Source organism: Gopherus evgoodei, chromosome 5, assembly GCF_007399415.2.
Source record: "Gopherus evgoodei ecotype Sinaloan lineage chromosome 5, rGopEvg1_v1.p, whole genome shotgun sequence".
NCBI classification, from domain to species: Eukaryota; Metazoa; Chordata; order Testudines; family Testudinidae; genus Gopherus; species Gopherus evgoodei.
In genome coordinates this window covers 79,802,944-79,819,669 of record NC_044326.1, presented here as the reverse complement: position 1 = coordinate 79,819,669, position 16,726 = coordinate 79,802,944, and the positions used below count along the sequence as shown (strand labels likewise).

The following is a 16,726-nucleotide window of genomic DNA, read 5'->3' as shown; positions in this document are numbered from 1 at the left end:
GTTTCTTGTTGTTCCCCTTGGCAGTATGAAGCCACTTTAGTGCAGCATGGTGAGTTTGTAGCTGGAACCGCCGTCCCCACACATATGGGTGTAGCTTTTCCAGGGCGTACACAATGGCATAGCATTCCTTTTCACTGACTGACCAGTGAGTTTGCCTGTCAGACAGTTTCTTGCTGAGAAACACGACAGGATGGAAGTTGTGATCCGTTGCTTACTGCATGAAAACTGCTTCTATACCACGCTTAGATGCATCCGTGGTTACTAGGAATGTCTTGTCAAAGTCCGGGGTCCTGAGCACAGGGTCAGACATAAGCGTCGCCTTAAGCTGGGTAAAGGCCTTTTGACACTCATCAGTCCACTTAACTGCATTTGGCTGGGTCTTTTTGGTCAGGTCGGTTAGTGGGGCAGCGATTTGGCTGTAGTGTGGTACAAATCGCCTGTAGTACCCGGCCAAGCCTAAGAAGGATTGGACCTGTTTCTTTGACCTTGGGACAGGCCACTTTTGGATAGCATCCACCTTGGCCTGTAGGGGGTTTATGGTTCCTCGACCCACCTGGTGCCCCAGGTAAGTCACTCTGTTTTGGCCTATTTGACACTTTTTGGCCTTAACAGTTAGTCCGGCCTGCCTGATGCGCTTAAAGACCTTTTCCAGGTGTAGTAGGTGTTCGGGCCAGGAGTCTGAAAAAATGGCGACATCATCGAGGTAGGCAACTGCAAATTCTCCCAGTCCTGCTAGTAGACCATCTACCAGCCTCTGGAAGGTGGCGGGTGCATTTTGAAGGCCGAAAGGAAGGACATTAAATTCATACACCCCCGCATGGGTGACGAATGCTGACCTCTCCTTGGCAGGTTCATCTAGCGGTACTTGCCAGTACCCCTTGGTTAAGTCTATTGTAGAGATGAACTGGGGATGTCCCAACTTTTCCAATAGCTCATCGGTGCGGGGCATTGGATAGTTGTCCAGACGAGTTACCGCATTTAGCTTATGGTAGTCCACGCAAAAGCGTATTTCCCCATCTGGTTTGGGTACCAGAACCACTGGAGATGCCCATGCACTGGTAGATGAGCGGATTATACCCATCTGTAGCATATTCTGGATCTCCCGTTCTATAGCAGCTTGGGCATGAGGAGACACCCGGTAGGGTGGGGTTCTGATTGAGTGAGCATTACCTGTGTCAATGGAGTGGTATGCCCGTTCAGTCCGTCCTGGGGTGGCTGAGAACAATGGGGCGAAGCTAGTGCACAGCTCCTTGATTTGTCGCCGCTGCAGACGTTCCAGGGTGGTTGAGAGGTTCACCTCTTCCATGCCACCGTCTTTTTTCCCGTCGTAGTAAACACCTTCAGGCCACTCAGCATAATCTCCCTGGATTGTAAACTGACAAACCTGTAAGTCTCTGGAATAGAAAGGCTTGAGAGAATTAACATGGTACACTCTAGGCTTTAGTGAGGACTTGGGAAATGCTATGAGGTAGTTCACAGTTCCCAGGCGCTCTTGGACCGTGAATGGCCCTTCCCATGATGCTTCCATCTTATGGGCCTGTTGCGCCTTCAAGACCATAACCTGGTCTCCTACCTTTAAGGAACGTTCTCTGGCATGTCTGTCATACCAGGCCTTTTGCTCTTCCTGAGCATCCTTTAGGTTTTCTCTAGCAAGGGCTAAAGAGTGTCGGAGGGTGCTTTGTAGGTTGCTTACAAAGTCCAGAATGTTAGTTCCTGGAGAAGGCATAAACCCCTCCCATTGCTGCTTCACCAACTGTAATGGCCCCTTAACCTCGTGACCATACACAAGTTCAAACAGTGAAAACCCTAAACTGGGATGTGGTACAGCCCTGTAGGCAAACAGCAACTGCTGCAACACTAGGTCCCAATTATTGAAGTATTCGTTGACGAATTTACGTATCATGGCCCCCAAAGTTCCATTAAACCTTTCCACCAGGCCATTGGTTTGATGATGGTACGGGGTGGCAACCAAGTGATTCACCCCATGAGTTTCCCACAGTTTTTCCATGGTCCCTGCCAGGAAATTAGACCCTGAATCTGTAAGGTTGTCGGAGGGCCAACCTACCCTGGCAAAGATGTCTGTTAGGGCCAGGCACACAGTGTTAGCCCTGGTGTTGCCTAGAGCTACTGCTTCCGGCCATCGGGTAGCAAAGTCCAATAAAGTCAGTACGTACTGCTTTCCTCTGGGTGTCTTTTTTGGGAAAGGACCCAGAATATCCACAGCTACTCGCTGAAATGGGACCTCAATTATGGGGAGTGGCTGGAGAGGGGCCTTGACCTGGTCTTGGGGTTTTCCCACTCTTTGGCATACCTCACAAGACCGGACATACTTGGCAACGTCCTTGCCCATCCCCTCCCAGTGGAAGGACTTCCCCAACCGGTCCTTGGTTCGGTTCACCCCAGCATGACCACTGGGATGATCATGGGCTAAGCTTAAGAGCTTCCCCCGGTACTTAGTTGGAACCACCAACTGTTTTTGCGGCTGCCATTCTTCCTGGTGTTCACCAGAAAGAATCTCCTTGTATAAAAGTCCTTGGTCTATAACAAACCGGGATCGATTAGAAGAGCTGAGAGGCGGTGGGGTGATCCGTGCCGCCCAAGCCTTCTGAAGGCTGTCATCTGCTTCCTGCTCAGTCTGGAACTGTTCCCTTGAGGCTGGGGTTACCAGTTCTTCCTCAGACTGTGGACTTGGGCTTGGTCCCTTTGGAAGCGATGTAGGTGATGGGGTTGTTTCCGTTGCTGGTGAACCGCTCTCCGCTGGTGCACCTGAGGGTATTTCAGGCTCTGGCTGAGCCTTTTGGGTATGGCTGTCTGTTGCTTTTGCCAGTTCTGGCTCGCTGGCGCCCACTGGCATTGAGTTTGAAGATGTGGTTGCAATTGCTGGTGCTGGTTGCTGTTCCAGTTCCGGGTCTGGGACTGGAGGTGTTGTGGCTGCTTCAATGGTTGGCATGGAATCTGGGTCCACTACCTCTGTCTGGGTCTCTGGTAACACAGACGGGGCGTCTGTGGATGGCTCAGGAACAGGAATGGGTCTGGAAGCTTGCCTGGTTTGGCTACGTGTAACCATTCCCACTCGCTTGGCCCGCTTCACCTGGTTGGCCAAGTCTTCCCCCAGTAGCATGGGGATAGGATAATTGTCATAGACTGCAAAAGTCCACATTCCTGACCAGCCTTTGTACTGGACAGGCAGTTCAGCTGTAGGCAAGTCTACAGCTTGTGACATGAGGGGGTAAATTGTCACTTGGGCCTTTGGGTTGATGAATTTGGGGTCTACAAAGGATTGGTCGATAGCTGACACTTGTGCCCCCGTGTCTCTCCACGCAGTAACCTTCTTTCCGCCCACTCTCAAATTTTCCCTTCGCTCCAAGGGTATTTGAGAGGCATCTGGGCCTGGGGATCTTTTGTGTGATGGTGGTGTAATGAATTGCACTTGGATGGCGTTCTTTGGACAGTTGGCCTTGATATGTCCCAGTTCATTACACTTAAAGCATCTTCCATCTGATGGGTCACTGGGCCGAGGTGAGTTACTGGAGACTGGTGAGGTGGAAGAATACTGTGTCTGTGGCTTTACTTGGGTTGTAGGTGGGGTTTTTGGCTACCCTCGGTTGTAGGGTTTATGGTCGGTGTGCCCCCTGGGGTATTCGTTCCCCTTGACAGTAGCTTTCTTGCTTTCCGCCACTTCCATCCATCTGGCTCCAATCTCCCCCACCTCGGTGAGATTTTGGGGTTTTCCATCTTGTATGTACCGTGTGATGTCCTCAGGAACACCATCCAAGAACTGCTCCATTTGTATGAGGAGGTGCAGTTCGTCCAAGGATTTAACATTGTGTCCTGATATCCAGGCCTCATAATTTTTCCCAACATAGTAGGCGTGTTTGGGGAATGACACATCTGGTTTCCACTTTTGGGTTCTGAAACGCCGACGGGCATGATCTGGGGTGATCCCCATTCTGTATCTGGCCTTGGTTTGAAAAAGTTTATAGTCGTTCATGTTCTCCTTAGGCATTTTAGCTGCCAGCTCTGCTAAAGGTCCACTGAGCTGTGGCCTCAACTCTACCATGTACTGGTCTTCAGGGATGCGGTACCCAAGACAGGCTCTTTCAAAATTTTCCAAGAAGGCCTAGGTGTCATCACCTGCCTTGTAGGTGGGAAATTTCCTGTGCTGTGGAACAATCATTGGCGCAGGGTTGTTAGGGTTGGCTGTGTTTTGCTTAGCCTTTTCTAATTCCATGGCCTGTCGGTGGGCTTCCCTCTGGAGTTCCAGCTGTTTTTGGTGGTCTGCATCTTTGGCTGCTTGCTCTCTTTTGTAGGCTGCCTCTCTTTCTCTTTTTCTCAGCTCCATCTCTTGTAGTCATTTTTCCAGTTCTCGCCTTTGTTCAGCTTCTTTGATTTGTTCTTTAGCCTCCATTTTTGTCTTGGTAGGCATGGTTCCTGTTTTCTTGTGTTGGGGTGCCCTCCGGTGTTTATCTTCTGAACTGCAGGCTCTGTTGCCTCCTGGGGTCTGCCTAGCAACAGAGCCTTTTTCCCTTTCTTCCTAGCTAATTTTTTCAATGTAAAGTAAACCAGAAAAACCACTTTATTTGCAGGTATATAGTGCTGGTATTTTCCCCCTAATGGGAGTGCTATTGTGTGACAAAAGACCCTTAACAGTCTCTTAATGGTTGCTTGCTTAATATGCAAGCCACAGCTGCCAGAGAGAGCAGAAAAAAAAATTCTCTCTGGTTCCTTTTTAAAATCAAACTGTTTCTCTCTGCTAAAAAGCCCCTAGCAGAGAAAAGAAAAATATAATATTCCTACTGGCTTTTGGATTCTATCTTTCCCACGACGCTGCACACCATGTCAATAGCCTAGTCCCAGATTTGGACCTTAGCATCCAAAATATGGGGGTTAGCATGAAAACCTCCAAGCTTAGTTACCAGCTTGGACCTGGTACTGCTGCCACCACCCAAAAAATTAGAGTGTTTTGGGGCACTCTGGTCCCCCCAAAACCTTCCCTGGGGACCGCAAGATCAAAATCCCTTGAGTCTCACAACAAAGGGAAATAAATCTTTTCCCTTCCCCCCTCCAGGTGCTCCTGGAGAGATACACAGAAGCAACCTCCGTGAATCTAAGCAGAGGGAGTCCACCCTCTCTAATTCCAGTCCTGGAAACAAAAGCACTTCCCTCTTCACCCAGAGGGAATGCAAAGTCAGGCTAGTACATCTAACACACACAGGTCTCCCCTGACTTCTTCCTCCCACCAATTTCCTGGTGAGCTGCAGACTCAATTCCCTGGAGTTCCTCACTAAAGAAAAAACTCCAACAAGTCTTAAAAGAAAGCTTTATATAAAAAAGAAAGAAAAATACATACAAATGGTCTCTCTGTATTAAGGTGACAAATACAGGGTCAATTGCTTAAAAGAAATATGAATAAACAGCCTTATTCAAAAAGAATACAATTTAAAGCACTCTAGCAACTATAGACATGTAAATACAAAACAACAAACCATTTTTGTACTCACAACCTGGAAACAGAAGATTAGAAAGCAGGAAATAGAAAAATCCTTCTCTAGCTGAGAGAGATTCAGGCAGAAGACCAAGAACTCAGACACAAACTTCCCTCCACCCAGAGTTGAAAAAAGTCTGGTTTCCTGATTGGTCCTCTGGTCAGGTGTTTCAGGATACTTTTTTTTTCAGGTGAAAGAGACATTAACCCTTAGCTATCTGTTTATGACAAGAGGTTATTTGAGCCTTTGGCAAGAGTGGTTTCCGTGGCATGCAAGGGGCAGAAGCTGGACTGGAGAGTGTCTAGGATGGAGGAGAGGAACTCCAGACAGTACTTGTAAACAGTGTGTTCAGTGAGCTTTGAGATGAAAGGGAGAATGGACATGGGGCAATAGCTGGAGAGGCAAGTGGGATGAAGGTTGTTTTTTTTTTCTCAGATGGGAGACACTAAAGCATGTTTGTGTTGTGAAGGGAAAAATGCTAGAGGAGAATGAGTGATAAGAAGAATAAGGGAGGGGAATGAGAGTGGACATAAGGGAGATCAAGAGATGGGTTGGAATTGGGTCACTGGGACAAGTAGAGGTGTTAGAAGAAGAAGAAAGCAGATGAGAAACTTCTGCATCTGTGACCAGAGATAAGCAGAAAGTTGGTGGGGAGGAGAAGGGAAAGCACAATAAAAAAAGCCCTGGGGACAATAAAAAAAGCCCTGAGGAAAGGGCCTTAAAAGACCCTCCCAGCTACTAACCATTAAGGCAGATACTGTTCTTCACCTATGGCTTGATCTGCTGTGAACTCAGATGAACTTTGCACTAAAATCTTTGTAGGATAGGCCCCAAATCCATCTCAGTCCAAATCAAAAAATGACAGTGTGTATTTAGAAAACAGACTATACAGTTAACTGTTGCACTGTTTGAACTGAAAGAATTAAGTAATTATTCTGTTAATATAACACTATGAAAGTATACTTCAGTGACACAATATTGTAGTTGAAGATATTAATGCATTTTTTTTCTTACATTAAGAAAAAATAAAAACAAAAAAATATCCCTTGGTAGTTTTGAAAGAGTGCCCAACATTTTAGGAAAGATGTGGACAGATTGGAGAAAGTCCAGAGGAGAGCAACAAAATTTTGAAAGGTTTAGAAAACCTGACTTCTGAGGAAAGGTTGAAAAATGTGGTATGTTTTGTCTGGAGAAAAGAAGCCTGAGGGGGGGACCTGATAACAGTCTTCAAATATGTTTAGGACTGCTCTACACATGACTGTGATCCGTTGTTTTCCATGTCCATTGAAGGCAGGACAAGAAGAAATGGGTTTAATCTGCAGGAAGGGAGATTTAGGTTAGATGTTAGGAATGATTTTCTAACTATAAGGGCAGTTAAGTTCTGGAATAGGCTTCCAACAGAGGTTGTGGAATCCTCATCACTGAAGGTTTTTAAGAATATGATAGACCAACACCTGTCAAGGATGGTCTAGATTTATTTGGTCCTGCCTCAGCACAGGGAGCTGGACTTTATGACTTCTCAAGGTCCCTGCCAGCCCTACATTTCTGTGATTTTCCTCAGTCTTTGTCAAATCAGTGTGCCAGTCATTGGGTGAATTCCTGTGGTTGTTACTATAGCTAGTGAAGTACTTTGGACCGTCTGAGAGGAAAGGCACAATATGAATTTAAAATACTATTATTAGAACTGTTATTTTCCCTGAGATAATGGAAGAACATCAATAGAAAAGTACTTTGGAAAGGCAAAATAATAATATAGATAACATTGCTGAGAACACTGAAAGAGACTCTTTTGTGCTATTAGGACAGCAAGGTTATCACAACTAACTGTAATTTATATTTATTTCACTTTTTAGCTTTTTATTTAGATTTTCTACTGCAGAAGTTTCAAATATATGAATGGACTAGATGCAATTCTCATTCATCTATAATTTCATGTAATCAAAGCTACACAATTGTGGCCACAATAAGCTTGTTGTGTTTTACCACTGATTTTATGTTGCCTTTTTTTATTGTGAATATATTGGTTATAGCAGCCTGGAGGGCATTGAAATTACAAATATCCAAAGAAGGATGTTCAAACCACTTAGAAATCTCTCCCACATGTAAGTAAATTATTCCAGTTTTCCTTCCTGTGTTTTGATTTTTTAATTTTACAAAGTGCAGAATGTTTAAAAATAGAAATATATGAGAACTTGCATTCACTGCCTTTCTGGCTGCTGAGTAGTTGAAAAACCAATTGATGCTGTCAGGTAAACTGAGAGTATCATTAAGAAAAAGTGATGCAGGGAGGAGGTTAGGATTCATTTTAACATAATGATAAAGTTAAAATTATAATTAAATCTCCTAAACAGCATAGTTCAGTTCCTTGTAAACAGATATTGTACTGACCCTATCTGGGTTTGCTTATTGATGTATACATGATCTAAAGTAATGTTAATAGTACCAGTTTAGGTATGCTAATATATGTATAATGTATTCTGATATAGACCATTATCGTTTCTGTGGCTCTCAGAACGTACCAAATCACTTTCAGCTGATGAAAAAATACAACAATATTCAGCAAGAATGATCAAACCTTTATCAGCATAAATTAAAAGAAACTGTCATAAGTAAAACAAAGGTGGGGAAATACCACAACTCAGCAGCTGAGTATAGATCTCTTGTTTCTACAGATACTCTTTGCTTTCTGACTCCCCTGCAGACATTCCTATATGCCTTCACAGACCTAATTAAACTAGGGAAAGGGGAACGGCGGCAAGAGATAGCTAACTCCCAGCTTAGTGAGGACTAGCTATTGTCTCCACACTCTGTCTCAATCATATCTTTTTATAGTGTGCGCTGTGGATTCAATTAAAATAATTACTTGTTTTAAGTACTGTTATTACTAATGTTTAGCACACATACATAGTGCTTTTTAGCATCAAACCACTAACAAACATTAACTAACTAATCAGTTCATACCCTGACAGGTTTTATACAGACTTTAAGTTTATTTCAAATTCAGACTGGAAATAAGGTTTATTTTTAACAGCGAGAGTAATTTACCATGGGTAGTGGTAGAGTCTCCATCACTGACAACTTTCTAACAGATCTGTTCTAGGAATTATTTTGGGGAAGTTCTATGCCTTGCGTTGTACAGATCAGACTAGGTGATCACAATGGTCTCTTCTATAGCCTTGGAATCCATTAATGAATTTGTGCATTTGTGTACTTAAAAAATCAAAATCCTTTATTACTAGTTTTCTATTACCAGAAAACATTTTATGCTTTAGATCTTTAGTAGGTGTTCCACAAATGCCCACATTATTGTGAAAAACATGTATCCCAAACCACACCAATTTGACAATCAGAGTGAAACATTTTTCTCATTTTCTTTTTTCCTCAACTAGATATTTTAAGAAATTCCAGTATTGTGGATATGCCCCCCATGTGCGCAGCTGTAAGCCAAATACTGATGGGATTTCATCTTTTGAGAATCTCCTAGCTAGCACTGTACAGAGAGTGTTTGTCTGGGTTGTTTCTGCTGTCACTTGCTTTGGAAATATCTTTGTTATCTGCATGCGGCCTTACATCAGATCTGAGAACAAGCTCCATGCCATGTCAATAATGTCTCTCTGCTGTGAGTATTACCCCCAAATAAAAGGTTTCAAACACATATAAAAATCTGGTTTTAGTATGTCTGGCTCTAAATTTTATTATTATATAGCAGTGACACACCCATAGCACTAGATTGCAAGAGAAAGTTCAGCCAAATTATAAAATGCTATACCTCAAACAACACAAAGGTTCTTGGAGTCTACCTTTAACTTACTGTGGAGAGTGGGTTAACACTGAAGGCCAAGTGTCTGATATTACTCCCATCGAAGTTGAGTGCCAAATTACTGTCTTCAATAAGAACAGGAATGAGCCCCAAATTTTCAAAGGAACATTAACCCAGCTTCAGCACAATTATAAGCACATAGTAATTCATGCACACCAGCAGAATTTGTGTTCTAAACATTCCAATTTGCAAAATGGTTGTAAAAACTCAATTTTACACACATTCTGTGATTTCTGTTATGAGAAAATGCTATTCTTTACATGACCAAATGATTGTGTGTGCAAATGCAGGATTGTCTTTGAAAATGTGACCCTGAATTTGACTCCAGGGCTTTCCCATTTTTGGAGTATTTCAAAATGTTTGCTTTTTGTTCCAGATCATAATTAAACCAAATTTCAAAATACAGAAATCCTCCACAAAATGGAATTATCTTTCTTTACACAGCTCTAATCCTGACAATGCCTAAGGTGGCTCAGAGAGGAACTCCCTAATGCATACTTTGAAAAGTGTGCAGGAACCCTCCCACAATATTTTACTTTTCACTGTGGAACTTATTTAGTCAGCCACACATGTGGAGTGTGGCCTGCCTTACCTGATAATTTTTCAACCTCAGCAAAAGGCTCTGTGCAATCTGTATTGTGCATGCCCAGCATATGATTTTTGATAGGATCATAGCTTGGGCAAATCAAAACCAAATTTCTGTAACACTAGCAAAGACACTTCTACTCAATGTGAACACTTTGCACACAAAGTTTCAGTATTCTAGCCATTTTGGAACTAGAACTATTCATAAAAAGCTGCAGGAAGTATTTTTATAATGGGAAATGTATATTATTTTTATTCATGCTTTATAACAACTGGTTTTTGCATGAACTTAAAAGGAAAATCACCTTAGGGCAGAGAGCAAGAATAAAATATGTCAGTCCAAATGGTGAAAATTTCAGAAAGGCAGTAGTCACTGAAAACCAGTTAGAATTGAGAATTTTGTAATCTTAACTATAGTTGCTGGTAGAACTTTAAGTATATTATTAAAATACATATATTATAAAACAAAGGATAATTCAGATATATAAACCAAATTATTCCCTATTAATTCATATTCTTTGAATGTTATTTCTACAGGTGCTGACTGTCTGATGGGAATATATTTATTTGTGATTGGAGCCTTTGACGTTAAATATCGTGGAGAATACAACAAGCATGCTCAGTTGTGGATGGACAGTATCCACTGCCAATTGGTGGGCTCATTGGCTATTCTGTCTACAGAGGTGTCTGTTTTACTGTTGACTTACCTGACTTTGGAAAAATATATATGCATAGTTTATCCTTTTAGGTGTTTGAAGCCAGGAAAATGCAGGACAATTTCCATTTTGATTCTCATCTGGGTTATTGGCTTTCTGGTTGCTTTTATTCCACTAAGCCACAAGGAATTTTTCAGAAACTACTATGGCACCAATGGAGTCTGTTTTCCTCTTCATTCAGAACAGGCAGAAAGTACAGGAGGCCAGATTTATTCTGTTGTTATTTTTTTAGGTAAGTATGTTGTGTTTCTTCCTTTACATATGTTTGCTGGAGCTACAGGGGGAGCCCAACTTTCAAACGAAGATGGCAGCCTTACTAGGCTGCCCAAATCCCATATTTGGATGCTCTGATTAGTATATAAGTGCCCACTTTATGCACTTAGGTACAATGATCGGCACCCAAGAATTAGATTTGAACACATTATTTACTCATGTTTGAAAATGGGCCCTCTGTGAAAGTATGAGACCCATGCATTTATTAAAATATTTACTTTTAAAATCTCAGAATTATACATGAGCTTACTCATTTGCTGCTTAGTTTGATGATGGTGTGATGACCAGTCACTGGCCAGTTGGTTGGAGCATATGCTAATCAGGGATTGAGCCCCCACACTTTGCCTGTCTAGGCCACAACTTTCTAGGGTCAAAAGAATAGTCTAGTGGACTGTGCACTGCACTAGGACTTAGGAGATCTAGAGCCAGTGCCTGGTTCAGTTGCCGATTGCCTGTGAGACCTTGAGCAAGTCAGTTAATCTATCTTGTGCCTTGATAAGCCATATGTAAAATGGGAATAATACTGATGTGAGAGGGTTGTTGTAAGCATAAAATTTATTAGTAGTTAGCAGGTGCTCAGATACTACAGGAAATAGAGGTTGAAGACTGTCAGTTAAGCAATGCTGAAACCAAAGAACACAGACCTACAAGATTCACTACATGGTTTAGATAGGGAATGTTCACCATTTAGTGATAATTAATAAATATACTTTGAATAAAGAGGCATTAACCTCAATGTCCTATATAAAGTCTGACTCAAGTTCTACCTACTATCTAAATTCCAGCTGTACTAGTAGTTTGGATAAAAGATTCTCCTTTGCTACGTGCCCTATAACTTCCCCAATTTGCCAGTAAGCTGCATGCCTGAAAATAATCATTCATGTCTTAAATCACTAACATCCCTTAACTTCTTAACAGGTGTAAACTTGGCAGCTTTTATCATCATTGTGTTTTCCTATGGAAGTATGTTTTACAGTGTTCACCAAACAGCCATCACAGCAACTGAAATCCGGAATCATATTAAAAAAGAGATGACCCTTGCTAAACGGTTTTTCTTCATTGTTTTCACTGATGCATTATGCTGGATTCCCATCTTTATTTTGAAATTGCTTTCTTTACTTCAAGTAGAAATACCAGGTATGTTTTTTGTTTCTTTTCTAAATAAAAAATTCAGTTAAATGGCTTGTGTGAAAATCATCTAGAAAAAGAAAGCTTAAGTGCTAACACTGTGAAGATATCAGTTAATATTTGTACACTGCTTTTACCATAAAGTATTATATACTAATACAATGTGATTGAATACATACACTTTTGAATATTTAAATTTCTTTTTTTTCCCTCCTCAAGGTACTATAACTTCCTGGGTGGTGATTTTTATACTGCCTATAAATAGTGCTTTGAATCCTCTCCTCTACACTCTGACCACACGACCGTTCAAAGAAATGATACAGCAGGTTTGGTATAATTACAAACAAGGAAGATCCATAGGAAGCAACAGCAGTCAGAAAACATATGGCCCATCATTTATCTGGGTAGAGATGTGGCCAATGCAAGAGATCACACCAGAGTTAACAAAGCCTGCTATTTATACAGACTCCTCTGAAACATCAGTATCCACACATTCCACAAGACTGAATTCATACAGATAAATGTTTTGAATAGTCACAATAAAATTTGCACAGTCATCTTTGATGTGGACTCACTGTTTTATAGCAGTAAGGAAAAAGCTGTAACATGGATTCGCATCAGTGATGGCCAAGAAGTCAAATCAGAAAGAGACAACTGAAAGTGAACTTAACAGTACATACATTTTTGAAGAGCCTTAGGAAGTAGTAGCCATAGGAAGAAAATATTTATGCGAATAAAATTCCACTAACACTCCAATTTTTTTTTTTCCCCTTTTGGGGCTGAGCAGAAAGTCAAAATTTAAAACTGTCACTTTGTATCTTTCTAAATTCTAAAATGTAATTCATATGCAGTCTATTGTTAGATTGCTAGCGATATAAAAGTTAACTATGAATGGCTATGCAGCTTCCTAAACTTTAGTCGGTTGCAATATTTTTCTCAAGAGTTACTCATAGGTCAGGCATGGGGCACTGGACACCAATTACAATGATTCAGCTTAATGAATATTTTAAAAAGGTACAACGTTGAGCTAACTTTTGGGGGGATCTCAACTGGAGCAATCAGGCAGATTCTCCATATGTGTGTGTCAGATTTTTTTTTTTTTTTTAAGATTCTTTCATAATATCAAAAAGTAAGGGATACTGGATAAGGAGATTTTCAATAACTGGCTTGTGGCTAGCTGAGTTCCCAAGATAACACAGCTGGAGGAAATGCTCTTCTGCATTTACACTTTGAAGCTTTATTTTAAAAAAAGCAAAAAGATGTTTTTTAATGTTTGCACTCAACTTCTTAAAAAATACAAGAAGTAAAATATAGTGTGACTCACACTTTACTGTTTACAAAACTCAGAAATGTTAGAATCAAATACAGAACAGATGTGTATCATGTTCCCGCTACTGTATATTGATTTATTTGGAATAAAGATTTACCTCCTGATCAAACTGACTGTTTTCCCCTTGATGAAAATAGTAAATACACCATATTTCATTTTACGTCCTCACTTGATACTCTGGATAATGCAGAATGTCTTCAGCATTAACTCTCCTTTACTCCACTTTGAGAACATCATGTTGATTAGCTAAATAATCAAGAAACAGTAAGAGAATATGTACTACATACAGCCTTCTCTATGCTTTGACAGATGGGAGGAAGGAAGAAACAAGCTCCCATAATTAGCTGCTCGATATTTTTTCTAATGTCTTTTATTCTTTAAATTAAAAAAAAAATAGATTTTCTTAGGGTGGGAGACACCTAGAAATAGGGATCAATGACTACTCAGTAATGGTACACCACTAAATTTTTCTATAGCTTCCCAACTCATTTCAGTGCTGCTATTTCATGTGTTTCTGGGTACAGTAGCTATGATCCAGATATTTACCACAAATTAAACGTCTTTTAGCCAGTAGATCCTTGTTTACAATGGTATGTCAGATTATAGGGTTTGAATCACAAACCTACTAGTTCATTAAATGGGAGGAAATGCAGAACAAGTTCTAATACAGCCTATTATCTCAAAGATTGCAGAAAATGGAGAATTAGCAGATACTATTGAAACTGAAATGCATACTTCAAACAGCAACCCAATCTTTTAATACACAATACAGCTGAGTTCCTATCGTAAGAAAAAATATGATCTAAGCACACAATAAGGCACCTTAAATATAGTTTAGTAACCAAAATACATAAAAATATCAGGTGTAGAAGGGTTTGCAGTGATCAAATAATCTGTAAAAATGTAACTTATGTAGAAAAGTATTCAAAAACTGGCTAAGATGATCGTCAGTGTAGGGAGGGACCTGGGCTACAGTCTTAAAAACAAGAGACCAAGTTCTAGACTCAATTATATCTGTATTAATATCTGTGAAAAGGCAGAGTAAGGATGGAGTTTATACAGGTCTAAGTGAAAGCAGAAAGTTTCACAAGTAGTCTCGTTTGAGTAACGAGATTTTAAAAAGACTTATTTTGGCAGTGACAAGCTTATATACATTCCTGAAGGACAGGGGGATAAAAAAAATATAGCTGTCTGCAAGTGATTACACCACTTGGGGAATTCTTCATTTACAGAATCACAGTGGTCAGTTAGGGAGATATGTGATACCTCTCTACGTATAGTATCTGAACACAAATGTAACATTAATAAAAAATTTATTTAGTACATTTCATATGTACTTGCTCATCAATAGAACTGCAAGGAAACAAACAGTTTAAAAATTCAAACTTGGACCCTCTTCCCAAGCCAAACTAAAACAGTCTATTCTATTATTCAACAGATTCTGAATGATGTTCATGCATGCACCAGTATCAACAGGCATTTCTCCACAGAAAAAGCTTGTACACAGAACAAAACATTTCCTTGAAGGTGGGTAGTTGATGAAAAGCCCTGTTAAGCCATCAAAAAAAAAATAAAGGGGGGCACAAAAAAGTTGTTAAAAGTCTTCATTTATACAGCATGGCCGAGAGTCAAGTCCTGGCATTACAAGACAAGGGTAACAAAGTGAAAATGCTGTGGGATGATTAAGCTTCAGCTTGCCCATGTACCCTCTTGAGGTTCCCTCCTATGTGTTTGCACAGCATCAGTCACTGGGTTTCAGAGATTCATACCCTTCCTTCAGAAGATCCCGCCACGTTTTAAGAAACCGGGCATTTTCTGAACATTTGGTTGCAAGCTTTTCTACCTGGACTGACACAGCAGAGGTTGCCTCCAGGATCTTTGTCAGCGAGAATGCAGCCTGTAGCAAGAACATAAGAACAACCGTGCTGGGTTAGACCAATGGTCCATCTAGCCCAGTATCCTATTTTCCAACAGTGGTCAATGCCAGGTGCTTCAGAGGGAGTGAACAGAACAGGGAATGATTGATGATCCATCCTATTGCCCACTCCCAGCTTCTAGCAATGAGAGGCTAGGGACACTCCAAGCATGGGGTTGCATCCCAGCCCATCTTAGCTGGTGGACCTGCCCTCCATGACATTATCCAATTCTTTCTTGAACCCCATTATAGTTTTGGCACCAAATGCACAGGGGGTGTTCAGAAATACAGGGAGGGGATGCAGCCGGTCTGGGGTTTGCCTCTTGTTCCTGGATGACCAATTAGTGGGCTGGGGGGCTTCCCCGTGCTCTGACCAAGGCAGGGCTATAAGGCAGGTTCTTTAATCAGCCCTCCTCCACACAGGTATGAGCAGAAGTCTGATGCCTTCCCCGCCCCCCAAACACTCATATTCCGGTTTAAAAGGGTTTAGTTTATGTGGCTCGGAAAGGGTTAAACTGGACCCGCCGAGCCCCTCGAACAGGGAGTGCCCGTGTGTGTCCACACAGCGATGGGGCTGACACCGGTGTAACGGGCAGAGCCAGGACCTGCCCCGCACGCCGAGCCGTCACACCACACGGCTCTGCCGGCAGCCGATGGGCATCAGCCGGCTTCATTGTCAGTCGGGCTAACGGGGCCGGGCGCTGGGCAGAGCCAGACCGGCTCCGCACGGGGCAGACTCACGTCATCGATCTGCATCTCCACCTCCTCCAGCAGCTCCCGCGGGTCCGTGAGCTGCTCCAGCGGCCGCGCCCCGCTGCTGCCTCTCCGGCTTCTCCTGGGCCCGGCACCGGTGGAGCCCCCTGGGCACGCGGGGGGGGAAACGAGCTGCACCGGTCCCGCCTCGGCCATGGTCCCTGGCTCAGGCTCGGAACGGCCGCAGCAAAACGATCCCTCAAAATCAACCGGTTTTGTGGCGCGCGCCAAACTCACTAGCCCCGCCCCCCACCCGAGGGGTGGAGTCTGAGCCCGCGGCGACCCCACCCCCTCCGCATAGACCAACCCAGCTTCCGTTCTGCTGGTCGGGGCAGAAAGGTGCTCGGGAATGTGCCCCGCAATATCTCGACGCGGCCTACACCCAAAGTGAGCAGGGCTGACCAGTCTCTGACACCTCCTGCAAAATGGTCTCTCTCTGCTCCAAAGCAATATCTCGACGCGCAGTGCAGCTCCACTTGAACTACTACTCCCAGCATGCAAAGCGGAACGCTCAAGAGAACACGGTTTAGACCAATGATAGCCGCAAAGCATGCTGGGCAGGATGTTTCTCCTGCCGTAATGCATGTTGGAATCAGACGTCCTCCTCGGCTCGGCCTGCGTCCGTCCGGCCACTAGCTATGGCGGCCATGGGTTCCATTATACAGCCCCGCCTTCTCGCGTCCCGGGAGTTTTGTTTAATTATGAGATAATAAAGAAATT

The 16,726-nt window shown here is 42.5% G+C and overlaps 2 protein-coding genes across 4 annotated transcripts in view; one reads left to right on the top strand and one right to left on the bottom strand.

The window, feature by feature from the left end:
• The window catches only part of RXFP1 (relaxin family peptide receptor 1), a 90,429-nt gene extending 77,745 nt beyond the window's left edge, over positions 1-12,684 (top strand). For all 3 annotated transcript variants that reach the window (XM_030564315.1, XM_030564317.1, XM_030564316.1), the window contains 5 exons: positions 7,517-7,588; positions 8,876-9,105; positions 10,429-10,839; positions 11,799-12,017; positions 12,228-12,684. In XM_030564315.1, coding sequence (XP_030420175.1) covers positions 7,517-7,588; positions 8,876-9,105; positions 10,429-10,839; positions 11,799-12,017; positions 12,228-12,529 — 1,234 coding nt within the window. In that variant the 3' untranslated portion in view covers positions 12,530-12,684. The remainder of the gene's footprint in view (positions 1-7,516; positions 7,589-8,875; positions 9,106-10,428; positions 10,840-11,798; positions 12,018-12,227) is intronic.
• Positions 12,685-13,092: 408 nt separating this feature from the next.
• C5H4orf46 (chromosome 5 C4orf46 homolog) lies at positions 13,093-16,597 on the bottom strand. The gene is made up of 2 exons (XM_030564318.1): positions 15,995-16,597; positions 13,093-15,235 (listed from the first exon to the last, which is right to left on the bottom strand). The coding sequence occupies exons 1-2, from the start codon at positions 16,589-16,591 to the stop codon at positions 15,080-15,082; spliced, it is 753 nt and encodes a 250-aa protein (XP_030420178.1). The 5' UTR covers positions 16,592-16,597; the 3' UTR covers positions 13,093-15,079.
• Positions 16,598-16,726: the final 129 nt, after the last annotated feature.

What these genes read in the sequence shown, in the direction of transcription:
- C5H4orf46 (XM_030564318.1), bottom strand. Translation starts at nt 16,591, where the DNA reads ATGCATTACGGCAGGAGAAACATCCTGCCCAGCATGCTTTGCGGCTAT. An exon ending in TGGAGATGCAGATCGATGAC is followed by an intron (nt 15,236 to 15,994) that starts GTGAGTCTGCCC and finishes TTCTTGCTACAG; the next exon opens with GCTGCATTCTCGCTGACAAA.